This window comes from Podarcis bocagei, assembly GCF_964188305.1.
Source record: "Podarcis bocagei genome assembly, chromosome: 7".
In the NCBI taxonomy this organism is placed as follows: domain Eukaryota; kingdom Metazoa; phylum Chordata; class Lepidosauria; order Squamata; family Lacertidae; genus Podarcis; species Podarcis bocagei.
In genome coordinates this window covers 70539830-70561085 of record NC_138132.1, presented here as the reverse complement: position 1 = coordinate 70561085, position 21256 = coordinate 70539830, and the positions used below count along the sequence as shown (strand labels likewise).

Genomic DNA, 21256 nt, shown 5'->3' with positions numbered 1-21256 from the left:
ACTGGAAGGAATTTTTTCATTTTGTTTCGACTACGGCAGACCAACACGGCTACCTAGCTGTAATAAAGAACAGAAGGTCGGCGGTTCGAATCCCCGCGATGGGGTGAGCTCCAGTTGCTCGGTCCCTGCTCCTGTCAACCTAGCAGTTCAAAAGCACATCAAAGTGTAAGTAGATAAAGGGGTACCTTTACCTTTTTAAGGTGCTACTGGACAATTTTTATGTGTATTTCTATTGGGGCATTAAAACATCCTTAATTAAAATATCTCGTTCTCTGGCATCTTCAGGTAGGAAGGGGAAACGGGCAGCTGTCTGAAACTCTGGTGGGGAGCTCCTCAAATACAAGACTGATCCATGGGTAAATTGTTTTATGAAGCACCTTTCCTGTGAGGTGATTTGCAAACATACAGTAAAATCGACGAAAACAGGTTTTAAGAACAGCAAGCAATGGCTTGAAAACAATAGTAAAAGTAAAGGGACCATTAGGTCCAGTCACAGATGACTCTGGGGTTCCGGCACTGGCGAACCAGAGCAGTGCATGGAAATGCCGTTTAACTTCCCGCCGGAGTGGTACCTATTTATCTACTTACACTTCGTGCTTTCGAACTGCTAGGTTGGCAGGAGCAACTGCTAGGTTGGCAGGAGCATTGAAAACAATATGAAACACCTAAAACAGACCTTTTCACGCAGCTGGGAAGAATGATAAATACCAAAACGTCCTGGAGTGTTTCCAAAAAGTGCAAAGAATTCACACTGCCATACCTCAGCAGGGATGCTGTTCCTCAAAATATTGGAAGCCCCACTGAAAGCCCTCCCTCCCTGGTTACTTTTGGGGGCTTCTTGGGGACTTCCAGGGAGAGAAACTCCTGCAGAATCAAGAGTGGGGAGGGCGTGTCTTCCTTGAATGCAAACTTAGAAAATTGAAATACGTTCCTGTAGTTCTTGTGCTATAAAGGAATGATATAAGGATGCCCTTAAGATCTTTGGAATGCAAGCTATTAACTGCTTCATTTTAAGTATGCAAGCAAGCTGCTCCCTACATAGAATAGAATCATAGAGTTGGAATAGACCACAAGCGCCATCGAGTCCAACCCCCTGCCAAGCAGGAAACATAAGTGATTCAGCTGCATAGAGTAGTGTTAATCATAAACCAGCATAGCAATTGACCATGAGATACAATATCACCTCCCCTATCCTTTTCACAGTTCTAGAAGCACAACCCGATTCTCTTTTCTGGATCTCTCGGCTTCAAATACAAGGAGATGAGAGTTTAAGGTGGCTTCTGGACCGGTTCGAATCAGAGATGGGTTATTCTCCTGTTTTTTCAGAGAAAAACAAAAGATGTTTTAGCAAGGCCTGGAGATGAATAATAAATGCCTAGCATTTGTAGAGCCCTTCAGAGTGTTTGAATTCACATTTATTCTTGGGAATCCTTAAGGCGAGCCTATAAGGTAGGTCCTGTTATTAGATGTACCCATTGTACAGAAGATGGAACTGAGGCTGATAGAAGCCTCACCCAAGGCCAATTCAGAATGTTTCATGTGTACAAATCTGCATTTGCGTGCAAAAAAAAAATAAGTTCTCAGCAATGTTCCAACACACACGAAGTCTTGAAAGCACTGCAGGCTGTGCCCTCTAGGTATCAGAAACCAGTGTACACACAGTACAGCCCTTATGACTCTGAAGATGGGTTTGAAAGCATAGGGCAATCTCAGAAGCAGAGGGGTGTGTGTGTGTGACAATACAATTCCATACTTATTGGGGAATTAAAGCGAGGTGCATGCGCACAATAAACTCACCGCTACAGCTGAAATGAAACTCTCCATGAGGTAGTAGTCCGCACCACTATGAGCACTTAAGCACATTGGGACACAGGCTGCTTTATCTGGAGAAAAGCTGCTTTTCTTCCTTTCCAGGAAATCATAAATCTCCACTGGTCCTGAACCCTCACAGGAAAGTTCTCCCTAAAAATAAAAAATGCAGGAAGGTAAAACTTTTCTGAAGACCGCCAGTGTTTAATATGACCAGAGGTGAAACTGACTGAAGGATTTTAATTTTATTCAGTATTGCATGTACACCCCACCTTTTCTCCAAAGATCTCAAGGTAATGGATGCACTCCCTCCCCCCACTCTCCAGTCTATCCTTACAACAACCCTGTGAAGTAGGTAAGGCTGAGAGACAGTGACTGACCTTGGAGATCAGATTGCAGAATTGGGAATTCCCTGGGTGCGGCCTGCGGGTGCAATTACATTCACAGAGCCCTGCAGCTAAGTTTACCTTTGTCCCATAGATGGTTGTTTTCCTCACGCCTAGTTTGTGTGTGAAGCCAACCATTGTGAAGGCGACAGTGGCTCCACCTTCAAACTCCATATTGACAACCTGAGGAGGGACATAAAATAACAAGTGAACATGGCAGGGAGCTGGAAGCAGGTTTCAATTTCCATTATTTAAATGGATGGTTCTAATACTCAAGACTGGTTTCAAAGCATGCCTTCGGTAAGCACCAACTTGGGCTGATGGAAGTTATAGTCCAAGCCACATTATCTGAGAACTGTGGGCTAGCAAACTTGGAATAGAAAGTGTGGATGTGTGTGTGATAGATGATACACATACACAAATATCTGAAACCTTGAAATCGTAAATCAGGGTTTCCCAAAGTTGGGTCTCCAGCTGTTTTTGGACTACAATCCCCATCAACCTTGACCACTGGTTCTGCTAGCTCGAGATGATGGGAGTTGTATTCCAGCAATGGCTGGAGAAACCCTGTTTTAAATTAGCAAAGTAGAGCAAAGTAACAAAACATCCCACCCCCAAAACTGACAATGAAAAATGTCACCATTCAGAAGTTTTATGTTCAGCATTGACATTTAGGTTTCAAATTCAAAAGCAAGGCCAGCTTTCATTGGCTTGGAGTCTGATCTGAAGGGACATTTCTGATTGGTTAAATAAAATGATATAAGGAACTGTCCCCTTTCTATTTCGTGTCAGTTGTCAGGAGGCCATCAGAGGTGCATGTCAGATACTGCCATAGCTGACTGCCCCTGCAGACTCACTGGGAGCCAGCTGCTCTTAAACTATCAACTCCCTGAGAGTTTATGCCAGACTGGACTTTGCCCTTGAACTCTGATCGTGCCTCTTGCTTTCCCAAACGGAAGACAGAGATGTATGTGTGTAGAAAACTGCACAAAGGTCAAATTTGCATTGTTCTGCCTCCTTTTTGCCACCCTGAACATTACCCAGGAGAGAATGCAGCCCTCAGCTTGAAAAAAGGTTCCCCAGTCCTGCACTATATTAAAGTCAAGCAATTTATGCTTCTAGAGAATATTCACTGCAAAAGCGCAGAGGATAATTTGAGGGTGGAGAGAATAGGCTATGAGATTAACCCCACCCAATAGACTAGAATGTGGTCTAAGCCTCCCTTTAAATCCGTATCAGTGGAAAGGAAATAATTCATTCTGAAACTCACAGATGGTACCTAACACCACAAAAACTAGCGCTAATACACCCAGGAACCTCACCAAAATCCACAGGCACATACCTCCATATGTGGTGAGAATGCCCCAAAATCCAACTCTTCTGGACAGCAATCATACAAGAAATAAACAAAATAACTAAACAAGTTTTAGAAGTCACCCCAGAACTTGCCCTACTGAACATCTTCCAAGACAATAATGCTGCCATTTCTGTAACTTGTCAATTTGGTTAAGAAATAACTGGAGGAGGGCGGCTGGGGAGAAGAGGAAGGAAGGTTTAGTGCAAGGCTGCATACCTGGTGATTAACAACATCATTGTCACACTCGTAAACGCACCTTCCGTAGGGGCCGTGGCGCAAGGCGTTGGTCAGCGATTCTATATCGTACTCACCACTATGGCAGACCACAGACACTGGCCACCCAAAGTATCCCTGGGATAAAGCAAAAGGAAGACTGGGTCAACAGCAGCTGCCCAGCAGGATCCAGCCCATCCTCAAGAAGTTCGGATCTTAGGAACGCAAGAAGAACTCTGCTGGATCCAGAGTCTGAAGACTGGATCTCCCCAGCCAGCACACTAACCACTACACCTCACTGCTGCAGCCCAACTAGCCCTACAGCGTTTTGTGGCCGTTTACCATATACACCCAATATTGTGGGATTCTCTCCCAGGGAAGTTAGACTGGCTCCCTCTTTCATGCCCTTCCACCAGAAGGCTGAGACTTTCCTGTTAAGAGAGGCCTTTGGAAACTAAGGTGCGGACACTGCTGATCTCTGGGCTGCTGACCGTGGGGAAAACTGTATTTTAGCTTCTGGCTCCAAATATGTCCTGATGTACTTGAATTATTGCGTTTAACTGGTTTCTTTTTATTACTTTGTATTTTAGAATGGTGTTTTTAAATGTCAAAAGCTACCTTGAAACCCAAGTTGGGAGAATGGCGAGTTAAATAAATACATCAAATTATATAGACATAGAAAAACAAGTGTGTGTGTGTGTGATTTTCTTGTTGCAAACTGAAATCATTTTCATAACTCTTTTTCTAAACTGCCAGGCACTTGCAAATTGATCAATGTACACCTCTACAGTCAGAAAAAACAAAAAATAAAATTAAGTGATTGGTTTGGTTTTTCCTTACTGAGTAACTTGTTAACCTGTGGTGGGGGAATAAATAAATCAACCTATCTCCAAGGTAAGAACCTCTCCCAGTACCTACCCTCTCGGCCTGTGCCAGATAAATCTTCTTTGCTGAATACGGGCAGGTTTGTTCAACCGAACAGTGTAAACAGCGATCTGCGGCTCCTTCCGGCTAAGGGAAAGTTGGAGAGAAGTCATTGCTGAGAAACAAATGGCACACTATAACTAATCCTGAATGTGGCTCCCAGTACGTTTCCAGACACAATCCAAAGTGTTGGTGCTGAGCTTTAAAGCCTCGGCCCCGTATACCAGAAGGAGTGCCTCCACCCCTGTTGTCCAGCCCGGACACTGAGGTCCAGCTCCGAGGGCCTTCTGGCGGTTCCCTTATTGTGAGAAATGACGTTATGGGGAACCAGGCAGAGGGCCTTCTCGGTAGTGGTACCCGCCTTGTGGAATGCCCTCCCATCAGATGTCAAACAGATAAACAACTTTATGAATTTTAGAAGACATCTGAAGGCAGTCCTGTAAAGGGAAGCTGCCCAGAGTGGCTGGGGCCAACCCAGGCAGATGGACGGGGTATAAGAAATAAACTATTATTACTATTGAATTCACAGAAAGCTCAGAACGTCATTGTTTCCACAGTATGGATTAGAGGCTTGGTTTTATTTCAGGGGCAAAGTTGAAAGCTGGCAGGAGGCAGCTCAAATTCTCCACTCACCCAGTGCGTCAAAATGCACAAAAGACTCTTCCTTTAAAAACATAAAAGAACAACCATTGGAAAGTTTGACTGACCTTGTGCTCTTTCGTGAAATGGGACAGGTTGCCAAAAGACGACACTTTCAAACATCTGAAAGAAGAATCGGGGAGGGAAGGGGAAAGAGGCATTTTGAGGTTTATTTATTTCTAACAATATTTATAAAACACCAGCAAATTTTTTGTTAAGTATCAAGACTTTGTACAATAAAAACATAATAAAATACAGACCAAAGGGCCAATGTGGAACAAGATCCATTCTCTTTAAAACACTTGCAACTTGAAACAAATGCATTTTTGGCATCTTTCAGGGCTGCAGGGGCCTGTCTGATTTCCACAAGAGCAACGTCCCAAACACACACACACACACAAACACACACACACACACACCCCTGCATATTTTACAAAAACTACAGTGGTACCCAGCAAGACGAACGCCTCGCGAGACGAAAAACTCGCAAAACGAAAGGTTTTTTCGTTTTCGAGTTGCCTCGCAAGACGAATTTCCCTATGGGCTTGCTTCGCAAAACGAAGCTTGCCCCGGGGACAGCGGGTCTTCTCTTTTGAAGCAAGGGGCGGCGGGGAGAAGCGATCTTCCCGCTGCCCCCGGACCTCTTTTGAAGCAAGGGGCTGCGGGGAGATCGCTTCTCCCGGTGCTCCGAAGCGGGGCGGGGGGGCGGGAACACCTTCCCCCGCCGCCCCGCTTCGGAATGGTGCTCCGAAGCGGGGCGGGGGGGCGGGAACACCTTCCCCCGCCGCCCCGCTTCGGAATGGTGCTCCGAAGCGGGGCGGGGGGGCGGGAACACCTTCCCCCGCCGCCCGGCTTCGGAACGGTGCTCCGAAGCGGGGCGGGGGGGCGGGAACACCTCCCCCGCCACCCGGCTTCGGAACGGTGCTCCGAAGCGGGGCGGGGGGGCGGGAACACCTTCCCCCACCGCCCCGCTTCGGAACGGTGCTCCAAAGCGGGGCGGGGGGGGTGGGAACACCTTCCCCCCACCGCCCCGCTTCGGAACGGTGCTCCGAAGCGGGGCGGGGGGGCGGGAACACCTTCCCCCGCCGCCCCGCTTCGGAACGCTGCTCCGAAGCGGGGCGGGGGGGGAACACCTTCTGAAGGCTGGCGGGGGGCAAAAGTCTTTGTCCCCCCTGCCTGCCTTCCCAGGGGCTTTTAAATCGCCCCGGACAGCGGAGAAGTCCTCCGCTGTCCTGGGGCGATTTTAAAATGCCGCCCGCCAGCATTTTAAGATTGCCCGGACAGCGGAGAAGTCCTCCGCTGTCCCGGGGTTTTTTAAAATGCTGGGGGTGGGAAGAAAAGCCCTTGCCCCCCCCCAGCCTTCAGAAGAGGTCCGGGGACAGAATGTCCCCGGACCTGGTCTGAAAGCGGTTTCCCTAGGAACGCATTAATTGATTTTCAATGCATTCCTATGGGAAACCGTGCATCGCAAGACGAAAAACTCGCAAGACGAAGAGACTTGCGGAACGAATTAATTTCGTCTTGCGAGGCACCACTGTATTCCAATCATTTTCCCATTATTACACTCATCAAAGTTTATTTACACTGTTCAATTTATCTTAATGCTGCCAGCGTTTTCAGCTGTGCGCAGTTATTTTCCATATACTCAATAAACGCTTGACAATCTTCTTTATACGTATGTTCTTCTTGCTCTCTTATTCTATATGTTAAGCCTGCAAGTTGTGCATATTCTGTCAACTTAAGTTGCCAGTCTTCTTCTGTTGGGACCTCGCTCACTTTCCGCCTCTGCAAACAATAGCAGCCTCTTAAGAGAGAAGGGTTCTTCCTTGCATACCTTCTGCTGCCCATCCAGTAATTGATGAGGTCGACATCGTGGCACGATTTAGCGAGCAGCGAAAAGGTGCTCTCAGCTTCGTTCCGCCAGTTTCCTCGTACAAAGGAGTGGGCAAAATGCCAGAATCCTACCTGGGGGGGGGGGGTCAGGGAGAGAAAAGCAGTCTGTGGTCAGACTCGAGACAGGGAGCAAGTGCTGCCGGAATGGAAAGCATGAATCGCTAAAATTTAGGTGGGGAACTTGCCTCCTCGCAAGCTGTTGGACCCTAACTCCCATTAGCTCCATCAGCCAGGGATGACAATAAAACCTTTTTCGTTTAAACAGACTTTTTCCCAAAGGTGGCCCAACTCTGCACCATGAATAAGGCGCATTTTGAAGAAGAAGAAGAAGAAGAAGAAGAAGAAGAAGAAGAAGAAGAAGAAGAAGAAGAAGAAGAAGAAGAAGAAGTCTGTTAGTCACTTGTTAGAGGCCCTGGAGAGACTTACAACTTACTTAAAAGCATAAGCAAATTATAACATTAACATGTCCGTGCAATGCAAATCATAAACAAGTATAGGCACACGTGAACATACACAGCCTTTCTGATGTTTTATTTGTGTTTTAGGACATTCTTTTTTCTTTCTTTTTAAAAAAATGTATACTGTCCAACAGACTTTTGTATTTACACACAAATTTGTGCAAATAAATAAATGCGAGAAATTATTATGAGCGCTTGCCCCACCCGCTCAAAATATTAGCTAAACACTTTTACAAGTAGGCTGGAATAGCTCGATAATGTATCATTTGTCTTTTATTGCACCATCCACACACATGGTCCTTGACCAAGAATTTGGGGACAGGTACACTGCCCAAAAGGATGACTGGTAGGGTGGAAGGCAGGGAGCCCAACAGTAGGTGGCGCTAGAGCCAGTGGCAGGTGGACTCAATGGATTCCAGTTTCATCCATATCCTCCTCTCTGCTGAGTCTTACAAGGGGCAACACTGAGACTAAGCAGGAAGAAGCTGACAAGCTGTGCCACTCCCCAGAACTGATATAATTACAAAGGCAGGCAGGCAGGTGGCTGAATAAGGGCAGCATGGGGCTAGTGGGGGGAGGGGAAAAGAGAAACAGGCAGGAGAAAATGTGGGGGGAGTCATGCTATTACATCATGAGTGCAAGGAAGCGTGTTTCATAGGATTCAGTGTAACCTGGGCATGTAATACTGAAAACAAAGCCTTATGAAAGTGCTTGAAGGAGCTGGGTATGTTTGGCGTGGAAAATAGGAGACTGAGAGGAGATATGATAGGCATCTTCAAATATCTGAAGGGCTGTCACATGGAAGATGGAGCTCCGGAGGGTAGGACTTGAACCCGTGGCTTCATGTTACAAGAAAGGAGATTCCAACTAAACATCAGGAAGAACTTTCTGACAGCAATTGTTTGACAATGGAACGGTCCCTCTTGACAGGTTGTGGCCTCTCCTTCCTTGGAGGTTTTTAAGCAGAGGCTGGATGGCCCTCTGTCATGGCTGCTTTAGCTGAGATGCCTGCATTGCAGGGGGTTGGACTAGATGACCCCATGAGGTCCCTTCCGACTCTATGATTCTATACTTACAGGTTCCAGGTGCTGAATGTGGCAGATGTCTCCAATCAGTCCAGCGTCTAGGAGTTCCTAAACAAAAATAAACAGATATGGCAGAGAGTTGTCAGAGAAAAAGAAAACCGGAGCGGAAACCGAGGGTGTCCACTCGTTCGCCCCCTGCCTGGAACAGAAACCAATCGAGCGAATACAGTTGGTTTCCTCAGTTTATTTGAGGTTTGTGTTGGGTAGGATCAGGAGACAACTGCACCCAATGAGGAGGCTGGACAAGAACTCACAGAGGACCCTCTCTGCCACCTTCCCCTGTGAAAGAGGTGAATGTAATTAAGGTCAAGCTTCTGAGTCACTGTTCAGTGCCTTTTGACCCTCATTAACCGTCTCCTTTAAAAAAGGGAAATTTTGTGCATCCCAGCAGAGGTGTAGAGTAGGAGTCTGAGAAGAGAACATGAAGGAGACATAGAAAATAGATAGTGTGAAGGAAAGCATTTTGCCAAGGGCATACAGGAGGATCCCTTCTGTGGGAGCCAGCTGGGTGAATTACCACAGCGTTGAACTTTCTACCAGGAGAATAAAGGGCAGACAAGCCACCTTTGACCCCTGTAAGAACTGCACTGTTTCCTTGCACTTGAAAGGACTGCACTCTCTCGTGAATGAGAGAGAGAGAGAGGCTTAGTATTGAAGCCTTGCGTTAGACGGGTTGCCTGTTTGCTCATCTAAACGCTACCTCTGAGTTAAAAACTCACAGTCCTCAGTCTCTGTGAGAAGTGGTTCCTTCAACACTGGGGTTGGAGGGGGGAACCCGCTGTGCTGCAGAAACAACCAGCACTCCTTCCTTCAGGCCAGAGGGTTTGGCCCTTTATAGCTCTGAGGTTCTCTGCAAGGAGGTGGGGCCGCCTGATTGGCACGCAGAAGGTCCCAAGTGCAACTCCTGGCATCTCCAGCTAAAAGGAACAAGTATAAGGCAAAGAAAGAGGACTCCCCAAGTCCCTAATCCCCCACGCCTCCTTCTCTAGCTTCTCAGTGGCCATCTCTCTCACATCCAGTCCAGTCAACACTCACCGGTCGAGTTTGGAATTAGAAGGGCTGATATTTTTAAGAGTACGTCCTCCCCTCACTGTCTGCCTAGCTGGCATACCTTTATTTTCAAGGACACTGGATGGTAGCGCAGGACGTGACAGACTGCGAGGATGACGTTGTTGGTTTTACAGGCCAGAACTATTTCTTTACAGTCCTCTAGTGTTACCTGATCGATCAAAAGGGGGGGGGAATAAACAATCAGTTTCAGCCAAGCCAACACTGGTCACCTCACCTAGGGTAAGCCAGGTGCCCCCCCCCCGGACTACAACTCTCAACATCCCTGGCAATGCCAGCTGGGGCTCTTGGGATCTGTAGTTCAAGAACATCCCAAGGCCACAGCTTCCCTGGCTTTGTTTCCATTGATAAAAGCCAGATCAGCCACTTATGCAGAGACACAGCAGGGAGACTCCTTTCTGGACGGTGCTTCCAGCATGGAGGAGCCTTTAGCCCAGGGGTGGGGAACCCAATGCACTCCAGGTGTTACTGGACTACAACTCCCATCATCCCTGATTACTGACCATGGCTGATGGGAGTTGTAGTTCAACATCTGGAGGCCACCACCTTGGCTACCCCCTGCTCTTACATATTTTAAGAACATAGGGCATTTCCTACCCCTCTAGGGCAGGGGTTAGGCCTTCCAGAGACGCTGTTGGGCTCCAAGTCCCACCAGCCCCAGCCAAGCACAGTCAATGGGTAAGGGATGATGGGAGTTGTAGTCCAAAAACGCCCCCAGGATGTGGACATATGGAAACAGTCAATGGAAGAAGATCAACAACCAGCTAGAGTCACACTTGAAGGCGTTTGGGTCTTCTCAGCAGCGGTTAGAATTTCACAAGTGAGCAGAATGAGCAGGAGGGCTTCCAAAGACAGCAAGGTCGGCTGACTGACCACGCGAGACCATTAAGCCCAGAGACTTACAAAAGAAATGCTCGACTGCTCACAAGGAATTCAGTCAGAGATTCTGGCCTGAGCAAAGAAATTATAGCTGACATGCACACTTTTTGGCTCAGCTGAGTGCACATTTTTTTATCTCAGCCAAGTGCTACAAAGGCAGAGGAAGTGCGTTGAAGAGTCAACAGGCATCAGAAGAACAAACCAAGGAAGAATTCTTGGGAGCCCAGAAAACAGACCCAGGAAGGAAAGACCTCGCTTGGCATGCTCTGAGACAGCTTCTCCTTTCCACTGGAAAGCCTGTCCTTATGGTCCAGCATGCAGCCATTATACCTCTGAGTTAACCCTGGACTTGCTACTGTGGCCTCAACAATTTCCTCCAGCAAGAGGTCCTGCCAGCACACAGCATTCGAAATTCTCCAGGGGAAATTTTGCGCTTGGCCTTCAGCCAAGTGAAGATACACCTGGAGGTGCATGCCTAGGGATCCTTGGATCTCGACTATTTTCACACACTAGCATCACATATAACGAATTCTATCCGTTATATTTTACTTGAATTTCAGGAACCAAAAAGTCATATTGAAAAATACAACTTTCGAATTGTCTGGCCCCCAAAAGGCAACTAGCTGTAACCCTGGTTTAAGGAGCCATTTAATGCCTAATATATACCGTAGTTTTCGCCCTATAGGACACACTTTTTCCGCTCCAAAAATGAAGGGGAAATGTGTGTGTGTCCTATGGGGCGAATGCAGGCTTTCGCTGAAGCCTGGAGAACGAGAGGGGTTGGTGTGCACCGACCCCTTTCCCTCTCCAGGCTTCAGGAAGCTATCCGCAAGCATTGGGAGCTCCGCGGGAGTTCCCGTCGGGCTCCCAAGGCTTGCGGATAGCAGCCTCCAAACCTGACCTGGTTTGGAGGCTGGCGGTGGGGAAAGCAGTGCTTCTCCCCACCACCAGCCCCACAAGCTCGGGAGACAGCGGGGAGGCGGAGCACGCTTTCCCGCTGTTCCCCGATCTAGTTTGGAGGCTGGCAGTGGGGAGAAGTGCTGCTTTCCCCACCGCCAGCCCCACAAGCTTGGGGGACAGTGGGGAGGCGGAGCGCCGCTTTCGCGCTGTTCCCTGACCTGGTTTGGAGGCTGGCGGTGGGAGCTGCCTGTATCCTGAAGCCTGGGGCAGCTGAGCCACGTGCCCCGGGCTTCGGGAAGATATCCGCAAGCCTGGGGAGACCGGTGCGACTTCCCGCCGGGCTCCCTAGGCTTGCGGATAGCAGCCTGTTCTGGGGGCTGGGGTCGGGGGAAGCTCGGGCTTCCCCCGCCCCAGCCCTGCGCCTGGGGGGAAATTTTTTTTTTCTTTATTTCCCCCCCCCCCAAAAAAAATCGGTGCGCCCTATGGGGCAAAAAATACGGTATATGAGAGTTTCTAACACAGGCAACACTTACCGCCATGGGCTTCTCCAGCAAGATGTGGTATCCTTTGTGGGCAAAAGCCACTGCCGGCGCCTGGTGGGGAAGAGACCACCACAAATTACCATCAAGCAGCTGACATTTCAATGCATCCTTAGTGTCTTGAGAAAGGATTTTTCTAAATACACAGTTCTCTTTTTTTATATATAGCAACTTAAAGGCAGACATCCTATTCAGTGGTCCCTCTCCTCTGGAACCGCAAAGACTCCATTTTGGCTGTGTTTGGATGGTGGTCTTCTGGCTTTCAGCAGAAGACGGAATTGCACAGCAACAATTGGCCAGTTCCTGCATCATTCACAATCAGTGGGGGCTGGCCCATCAGGTTGCATGAGGCAACCTCAGCCTGCCCCCACCTTCCTTCCTTCCTACTTACAGCTTAGCCCAGGTGTGGCACAGACCACCAGCATCCTACTACACAGTCTCGGTGTTGCCCCTGGTAGAACTCAGCAGGGAGGAGGATGTGGACAAAACTAGATTTCCTTGGCTCTGCCAGCCACTGGCTCTGGCACCACCTGCTGGTGGGCTCCCTGCCTTCCACCCTACCTGTCTCCATGGGCACCAGCCACCGCTAAGCACAATCTCATAACCCCATCCCTTTCCTGAAGCAAGGTTTTGGGAAGTGGCAACTGGCTGGCCCTTGGATCACTCCAACAGCCTCCTCCTTCAGAACAGTTTTTAATGCGTAAAACAAACTTTGCAAAAACCATACTAAAATGCATGGATAAGCACACATGGTGTTTCAGGGGGAAAGGGGTGTGCGTGATATGGCAAAGTGGATATTAGGGAAACTAGGCAGCATCCTTTTCTGTTCTGCCTTGCGCTCGTCACATGCAGCGCCGTTTCTATGCCTCTGCAGTTTGCTTTCTGCCAAAATGGATGCTATTCATCCTGCTGTCAGGAAACAACGTGGCTTAGGTAATTTGCAGAGTTAATTCATTGTGCACAATAAATTGCCGTCGAGTTACTCCACCCCACTCGTATAAACATAAAAGGAAATGGGGGAGGCGGAATGTAACCAATTTCACATCCTTTGCAGACCAAAAGCAACAGCAGTGAATACTGATTGTACAGTGGTGCCTCGCAAGACGAAATTAATTCGTTCCGCAAGTTTTTTCTTCTTGCGAGTTTTTCGTCTTGCGAAGCACGGTTTCCCATAGGAATGCATTGAAAATCAATTAATGCGTTCCTATGGAAACCGCTTGCCAGGCTGGTGGTGCGGAGAAGGGCTTTTCTCCCCACCGCCAGCCTTCGGAGGAGCCTTCCGAAGGCTGGCGCAGGGAGAAGGGCTTTCCGCCCCACCGCCAGCCTTCGGAGGAGCCTTCCGAAGGCTGGCGCGGGGGGAAAGGGCTTTTCTTCCCACCGCCAGCCTTCGGAGGAGCCTTCCAAAAGCTGGCGCGGGGAGAAGGGCTTTTCTCCCCACCACCAGCCTTCGGAGGAGCCTTCCGAAGGCTGGCGCAGGGAGAAGGGCTTTCCGCCCCACCGCCAGCCTTCGGAGGAGGTCCGAGGACAGTGGGGAAGACGCGCTGCGCTTCCCCGCTGTCCCGGAGATTTCCCTATGGGCTTTCGTCTTGCGAAGGAAGCCCATAGGGAAATTCGTTTTGCGAAGCGCCTCCAAAACGGAAAACCCTTTCGTCTAGCGGGTTTTCCGTCTTGCGAGGCGTTTGTCTTGTGGGGCACCACTGTATTTCTCGACTTGGAAGGAACAAACTGACATTGGCAATTTCCTCTCTGCTTTCCATTCTCCAACATCCTTGGTGGGCATTCCCATGGCTGTATGGGGGACACTGTTAGATTCAGAGGCTGTGTGTGCTCAAGCTAAACTCCTTCCTGTTTCAAAGCATATCCTTAAACTACTTCTACTTTAATTTCTCACGCAGGGCTAAGCTGAGCACTGCCACCAAAACTGTTTGCACGCAAGCAGAGTCGAGATGACTCAGACTTGACTCAAAAGAAGCCTTGAGTGGGAGAAGGTTAGCAGTACCTTGTGAAGGCTGTCGGGAGTTGCTATGATAACAGCATCCGCAAACCTCTCTTTCTCAGCCGCTGCTGTCCAGTCTTAAAAGAATAAGATTGAACAGTGAAAGGATGAACCGCAAGAGCAGAAAATTACACATATTATGCTGCTGGGTTCTCTTCCCCTCCATTTCCTGTTATTTAGCATAACCTTTAAATGATTATTAGGAAGAAAATTCTAAAAAATATTTATCTATCTTGGAATCGCCGTACCCACAAAGAGGCATTTATCACAAATGTACATTCTCACATCTGGGGGGGGGGACCATAATGGGGTGTGTCAGGGAACTGCCATCGGAGCCAAGAGTGGAGGTAAGGCTCCCCGACCATGCAGGAGAAGGGACCAGTAGAGGGAGAGAGAACACTCCCTTTGGGGAAGGTAATCAGCGTGACACCGGGGAGGAAGGGGATCAGGGAAGGACTTCGGAGAGAGAGCTCCAAGACTCTTCCACAGAGACCAGCGGGGAGAGTGCAGGACCTCTGCTAGCTACGCCTACTCTGCGCAGGAAACTTCCGCGCAGGGAGGCTAGGCGGAGACTGGGCGTCAAGGAATTTTTATGTTGGAAGAAGTTCAGGAAATGCCCACTGACGGATTCTGCCAGTGACTGACACAGCCATGGAGAAAGGGCTGTCCAGCCAGGGAAAGGTTTAGCCAGGCAACGTTGCCTAGATCTTCAGCATCCTTTACGCACGAGCAACCCCAATTCCCATTACAGGGTGTATACAACTAATTTCTACACAGACAAAACTCACTGAAATGAATCAACCTACCTTAGTTCAATGGGTCTACTCTGAGTAGCACTAGCATTGGATACAACTCAGTGTGTGAAACGAAGCAAAATAAGATCTCAGCCAATGTTTCCAGAGGCAGGAGGAGAGAGAAAAAACCAAGCCCCAAAACAGTCAGAGAGATGTATTAATTTTTGTTCAGCCTCGCCTTCCTGACAGAGTTGTGAGGATAAAACTGGTGGGGGGGGCAGGGGAGAAATAGCAGTGTGCATGTTGCAGTAAGCTCTTTGGAGATGGGGAGCATATTTACTGGAGAAACTTCTAGCTTCTGTGCAATGTCACAGGGATGTCAGAAGGCACCGTTTTTCCATTCCGCCCTGAATGAAGCGCCGTTTCAGTTCCTCTGCAGTTCACCTCTGGCCAAAAACTACATCATGGTCCGCTGTGCCGAAATTGAGTTTACATTATTTCCATAAAGAATCACCCAAATTACATTGTCAATGGGTTATCCAGACCCCTCCCCTTTCAATGCAAATAAAACACAAGGTATATTGAAATCAGCAGCAACAATTGGTATTTGCTGGGCTGGTTTACTTTTCCAGACACAGGACAAATAAGAAACATTGGAAGAGAAGAAGAAGAGTTTGGATTTGATATCCTGCTTTATCACTACCCGAAGGAGTCTCAAAGCGGCTAACATTCTCCTTTCCCTTCCTCCCCCACAACAAACACTCTGTGAGGTGAGTGGGGCTGAGAGACCTCAAAGAAGTGTGACTAGCCCAAGGTCACCCGGCAGCTGCATGTGGAGGAGCGGAGACGCAAACCCGGTTCCCCAGATTACGAGTCTATCGCTCTTAACCACTACACCACACTAGCAATTGCCTCTTTCATTTTCACCAGAATTCTGACACCCAGAGGCTACATCCTGATAGTGGTCAATTTTCTCAATTCCCCCCCCCCCAAGACCACAGATGGGACCCTCTCTGTTTTGGAGCAAGGGCAGGGCAGAGATATAGAGTAATAATTGCATACCATCAAACACATTGTCCTCGTCAATGCCATGAGCTTTCTGGAGCCTCTTCCTCGCAAATGGATGTGGGTCTGCCACACCAATCACCTAACGAAGGGAGAAAGCTGTCAGCATCTCACAAGCAGATAGCTGGACTATGGCGGTCCAATGCAGGCTATTTCAATACAGCTTAGTTCTCGAACGTTTTGGCTCCTGAACACCGCAAACCCGGAAGCGAGTGTTCCCGTTTGTGAACAATATTTGGAAGCCGAATGTCCGACGGGGCTTCTGCAGCTTCAGATTGGCTGCAGGAGCTTCCTGCAGCCAATCAGAAGCCACACTTTGGTTTCCAAACGTTTTGGAAGCCGAACAGATTCCGTTCGACTTCCGAGGTACGACTGTACCATGGAAAGCATAGTGGTCCATTTAGTTCAACATCCTATGCTCACAGCAGCCAATCAGATGCCCACGGGAAGCCTGAGTGAAAGCAATACTCTCCGCACCTGTGAACAGGACTGGTTGATATATTGATATACAGTGGTACCTTGGGTTAAGTACTTAATTCATTCCGGAGGTCCATTCTTAAGCTGAAACTGTTCTTAACCTGAAGCACCACTTTAGCTAATGGGGCCTCCTGCTGCTGCCGGAGCACGATTTCTGTTCTCATCCTGAAGCAAAGTTCTTATCCTGAGGTACTATTTCTGGGTTAGCGGCGTCTGTAACCTGAAGCATATGTAACCCGAGGTACCATTGTATTGTCCAAAACCAGTTTAAAGTCCATATTGTGATAGCGGTTTCATAATTTTTGACCTGGCAAAATCATGAATTGCATGAATTACAAATCATTGGCGTGGGTGTGTTCACTATGCAAAAATCACAGTGAAGGAAAATGGGGCATTTGCTGGGGGGGGGGTTTGAGTATCAAGTGTTTGGTTTGAAGTCCACTGCACCTGGAGCTATTTTGACATCAGTAGAAGGGTGTGTTCACAAGCCCCAGAAGATCCCTGAGCTGCTCTTACCTTCATGCGTGCAGGAAACTGCTGAGCAAAAGAGGAATAATTCCTTCCCCGACTTCCAGCTCCAATCACAAGAACAGTGACTTGGCGAGACATCTCGGTGTTGCTTTCCATCTGCGTCAAGGAAACAAAAACTTAGGACAAGCTTACGGCTGGGAAGTTCCTGCAAAGTTATGGCTTTATCTGGATTTGACTGCATCCCAGAATTTATTGCTGACAGCTTCAATGTACTTCCAGGGAATCATCATCATATTATTCATAGCCTTCTTTTTATCTCCCCACAATAACCATGTTTCTGCTCTGCAACATTCTCCTTCTTAAATTGTGAGCCACAAGATGTCAAACATGCAAGGCCATTGTTTGTTTCTGCACCTCTGAAACATTTGTACTGTTATATGTAACGAAACGACCTATTTTTTAAAAGAAAGAAAGAAAATGAAAAGAACTTTTGCAGAGAGAATTCAGGAAATGAAACTATCCGCAATCCACAATTTACTTACCGTACATGCCTGCTTTGTTTGCATTTCCTGGCTTCTTTTGCTAATCTTGGCAGCGATTCAGGGAAATGCCAAGAGGTTGTGAAGCCTCAGACCTTAATCATCAGCTTCTAAAATGTCCTACAATGTCCTTACAATTTCAAGCCTACTTCTCAGTCATAAGGTCTAGAAACTTGATATATATTTAAAAAGAAGAGGAGGAGGGTCTCACAAAGTAGAATTCTATACTCAATATCAAATTCCAAATTACCCTAAACTAATCAATAAAAACATTTATTTTATTTTTCTTAGATTTAAAACGGGCATGTATAGAAGAGGCAAATCATGATGTAGAAATGAGTGGTCAACGCTTGCAGGGAGAAGCTCAGAACGAGCTTGCAAGAGAGATTAAAAATAATAAAAAATGGTTTTCTGCAGCTATGTTTGAAGCAAGAGGAAGAACAAGGAAGCAGTAGGTCCTCTGCATGGAGAAGATGAAGAAATGCTATTGGGTGTCAGAGAGAAGGTAGAATTGTTCAACACCTATCCAGGGCCTGCTGAGCCGTGTTCAAGGATTACCAAAGGAACTCACATTTGGAATCTCAGAGTTTCCTCCTCTAACATTTGAGAATTCTTGGGGAACAGGTGAAGTCCCTGTGGGCTGGAAGCAGGAAGGTTTTGCTCCCATCTTCAAAAAGGCAACTACCAACTGGTCAGCTTGCTGTAGATGCCAGGAAAGGTCCTAGAACAGAATTAAACAGTCGGTCTGTGAGCACTTTGAAAAAGATGCTTTGATTACCAAGACCAACCATGGGTTTCTGAAAAACAAGTCATGCCAGACTAATCTTATTTCTTTTCTCTTTTTTTGGGTTACAAGTTTGCTGGATCAGTTCCTTCCCATCCCATAAAAGAGTGAGAAGTGGGGTGCCACAGGGTTCTGTCCTGGGCCCGGTGTTGTTCAACTGCAGCGGCTCGTATACTTGTGGCCAAGGGATGGAAAGATCACGAGGGTCCAAAATAACAGATTAGCAAATCAAATTACACGAATTGGTGGAGATGGCTCAATTGACTAGTAAACTCAGAGGATACTCAAAGCAAAAATTTATGGGAAAATGGGATGGTTATAGAAGATATGTGCAAAAATACAATAATAGTTTTGACTCCGTGCTAGCATTCGAGTGATAAATTAACTAAAAGGAGGTGGACAACAATTAAGGATGTATTATGTTTTCAGAATGTATTGGAAAATTTATATAGAAAGGTTTATTGTTTTGTGTACATTCGATTGTAAGATAAAATATATGCAAAGGGACTTGACAGGAAGTCAAAGTTGAAGAAAAGATTTTGGAAGATAAAAGGGGGAAAATATTTACTTTCATTATTATCATTTTGTGTGCGGGGTGTGTGGGTGGGTGTGGGTGTCTGCACATATGTGTGTTTTTGTATGGAATGTTTGGGAGGAAATAAGACGGTAAATAAACTAAATATTGATGTATGTAATTTTTATTTCTTAATTATATTTAGTGGTAGTATGGTTGTATTTTTTTGTAACATAAAATCATTCAATAAAAATTATATTTTTTAAAAAAAGGTGAGAAGTGGGGTGCTGCAGGGTTCTGTCCTGGGCCCGGTGTTGTTCAACATCTTTATAAATGACTTGGTTGAAGGAACTGGGCCAGGTGCTTGTCAAACTTGCAGATGACACCAAATTAGGAAATGTAGCTAATACCACATAAGACAGAGTCAAGATTCAAGGATTTAACATAACCTTAGCAGATGGGAGAACTAGGCCAAAATTAACAAAATGAATTCCAATAGGGACAAATATAGGATGGGGGACATATGGGTTGACAGCAGCACAGTACATATAAGAAAGTTCTAGGGGTCTTAGTAGACCACAAGCTTAACAAGAGTCAGGAGTGTGATGCAGTAGCAAAAAAAAGCTAACACTGTTCTAGGCTGGATCAACAGAAGTATAGTGTCCAGATCAATGGGAGTAACAGTTCTACTCTTATTCTGCCTTAGTCAGATCCTGTATCCAGTTCTGGGCAACACAGTTTAAGAAGGATATTGACAAGCAGGAAAGTGTGCAAGGGACAGCAACCAAGATGATCATGGGTCTGGAAACCAAGCCCTATGAGGAACAGCTGAATGAGTTGGGTATGTTTAGGCTGGAGAAAAGAAGACCGAGAGGTGATATGAGAGCCATCTTCTATGCTTCTGTGAATAGTGTGTCCAATTTGTTTTTAAAACTGTTAGTTTGGGGTGGCATCCAACATTAGTCCTGCTCAGAGCAGACCCATTGAAATTAATAACCCAAGTTCTTAATAACCCATTAACTTCAACAAGTCTACTTTGATTTGAACGTCGGCTACAACACGTTACCTGTATTTTAATAACTTTTGTCTCATTTATTTTATTTTATTTGTTGATACTTATTCAAAGATATACATACATACCCATTACAAAGTATATTTTTATGATATGCCGAAATAAAACTGCTCCTTTTTTAGATTAAGTAGTTAAGTCAGAAGGAGGAAAATACAAGAAAAGGATAAATCGAAAGAAGGAGAAGGAAGAGAGATGGAAAATAAAGAAAAAGCTATTTTTTTAATGAACGTTTTATATTATTTTATGTAAACCGCTTACAGATGGTATTACCATTACTATTATTAGGCAAAATACAAATCCTGGTAAATATTTAATATTTAAATATTTAAGCCCCACCACCTTTCTACCTTGAGCTCCTTGGAGGAAACGTGGGGTGTAAAAGCATTTACGGTAATACAGCTTAAAAATGCAAGCCCGCCACATCCCACATAGCGCTGGCTAAACAGCAAGAGGAGGGAAGTATCTTAAACCTGAAACTAACGTCGGGGAAGCTTTGCAGCGATGCTTTGAGACCATCACCCTGGTTTGTTTGTTTTAAAGTGATTTCCTCCCGCTAACAGCATCCCTTCGTGTTATCAGTTTTATAGTTTGCATTGAGAGAGACTCACCGGACAATAGCAGAGCTTGTTCTGATCTGATCGCTGAGCACGATTAACACCGACCTCAGAACAGAACGCTCAGCTGGGCAGGGAGCCACGCCCACTTCCAGATTCCCCATTCACGCGGGGCTCTCCGAACTCAAGCCAATCAATGGGCGCGGATGACATCGCACGGGAGGAATTTTATTGGCCGACAAGAAAAGTTGGGGCGGGGAAATGAGGATGCCAGCTGTTGATTGGTTCTGCGTTTAGACCGGTTAACTTTGAACTCCAACCGCAATTAGTTAACAGTGAGGAATTATGGGGATTGTAGGCAGGAACATCTGGACACCAGGCTATCGCTGAGCTAAGGAGATGCCCACACAGTGCCTACTCAGAGGTAAGCATCATTGAGACCAGCGGAGCTCACTCACAGGTAAGTATGTGCAACATACTTGTGTAGCATTGCAGCCTCAGCTATCCTTTAAAATAAATAAATAATAAAATAATAAAATAAAATAAAATAAAATAAAACAACAACAACAACAACAACAACAACAACAACAACAACAACAACAACAACAACAACAACAACAACAACAACAACAACAACAACAACAACAACAACAACAACAAATCATAGAATTGTAGAGCTGGAAGAGACCACGAGGGTCATCTAGTTCAGCTCCTTGCAATGCAGGAATACAAATTCCTTCCAGAAGCACCTTAGAGACCAACTAAGTTTGTTATTGTATGAGCTTTCGTGTGCATGCACACTTCTTCAGATACACTGAAAGAGAAGTCACCAGACCTTTATATATAGTGAGAGGGTGGTGAGGGGTATTACTCAGAAGGGTGGTGGGAATGGGTGATTGG

At 46.6% G+C, this 21256-nt stretch overlaps 1 protein-coding gene across 3 annotated transcripts; it reads right to left on the bottom strand.

Moving 5' to 3' along the window:
- Window positions 1–516: 516 nt before the first annotated feature.
- LOC308591043 (2,7-anhydro-N-acetylneuraminate hydratase-like) lies at window positions 517–20515 on the bottom strand. Of its 3 annotated transcripts, XM_081201582.1 has the most exons (16): window positions 20411–20511; window positions 18004–18153; window positions 16939–17049; window positions 15943–16027; window positions 14150–14223; window positions 12145–12204; window positions 9876–9983; window positions 8756–8812; window positions 7163–7293; window positions 5397–5451; window positions 4684–4776; window positions 3769–3903; window positions 2277–2378; window positions 1798–1962; window positions 1109–1314; window positions 517–1040 (listed from the first exon to the last, which is right to left on the bottom strand). In XM_081201582.1, exons 2-15 carry the CDS (start codon window positions 18097–18099, stop codon window positions 1198–1200), a joined length of 1389 nt encoding a protein of 462 aa, XP_081057708.1. In that variant the 5' UTR covers window positions 18100–18153; window positions 20411–20511; the 3' UTR covers window positions 517–1040; window positions 1109–1197. The 3 variants fall into 3 exon arrangements, with proteins under 3 accessions (XP_081057708.1, XP_081057709.1, XP_081057710.1); XM_081201583.1 differs by lacking the exon at window positions 18004–18153 and having other exon boundaries at window positions 20411–20515; XM_081201584.1 differs by lacking the exon at window positions 9876–9983.
- Window positions 20516–21256: the final 741 nt, after the last annotated feature.

Coding starts and splice junctions, on each gene's coding strand:
- LOC308591043 (XM_081201582.1), bottom strand. CDS start 18,099: ATGGGAGCAAAACCTTCCTGCTTCCAGCCCACAGGGACTTCACCTGTT. Junction 7,294..8,755: donor ACATTCAGCACCTGGAACCT/GTAAGTATAGAA, acceptor CCCCCCCCCCAG/GTAGGATTCTGGCATTTTGC. Junction 4,777..5,396: donor ATTTCACGAAAGAGCACAAG/GTCAGTCAAACT, acceptor ACTTTCCCTTAG/CCGGAAGGAGCCGCAGATCG.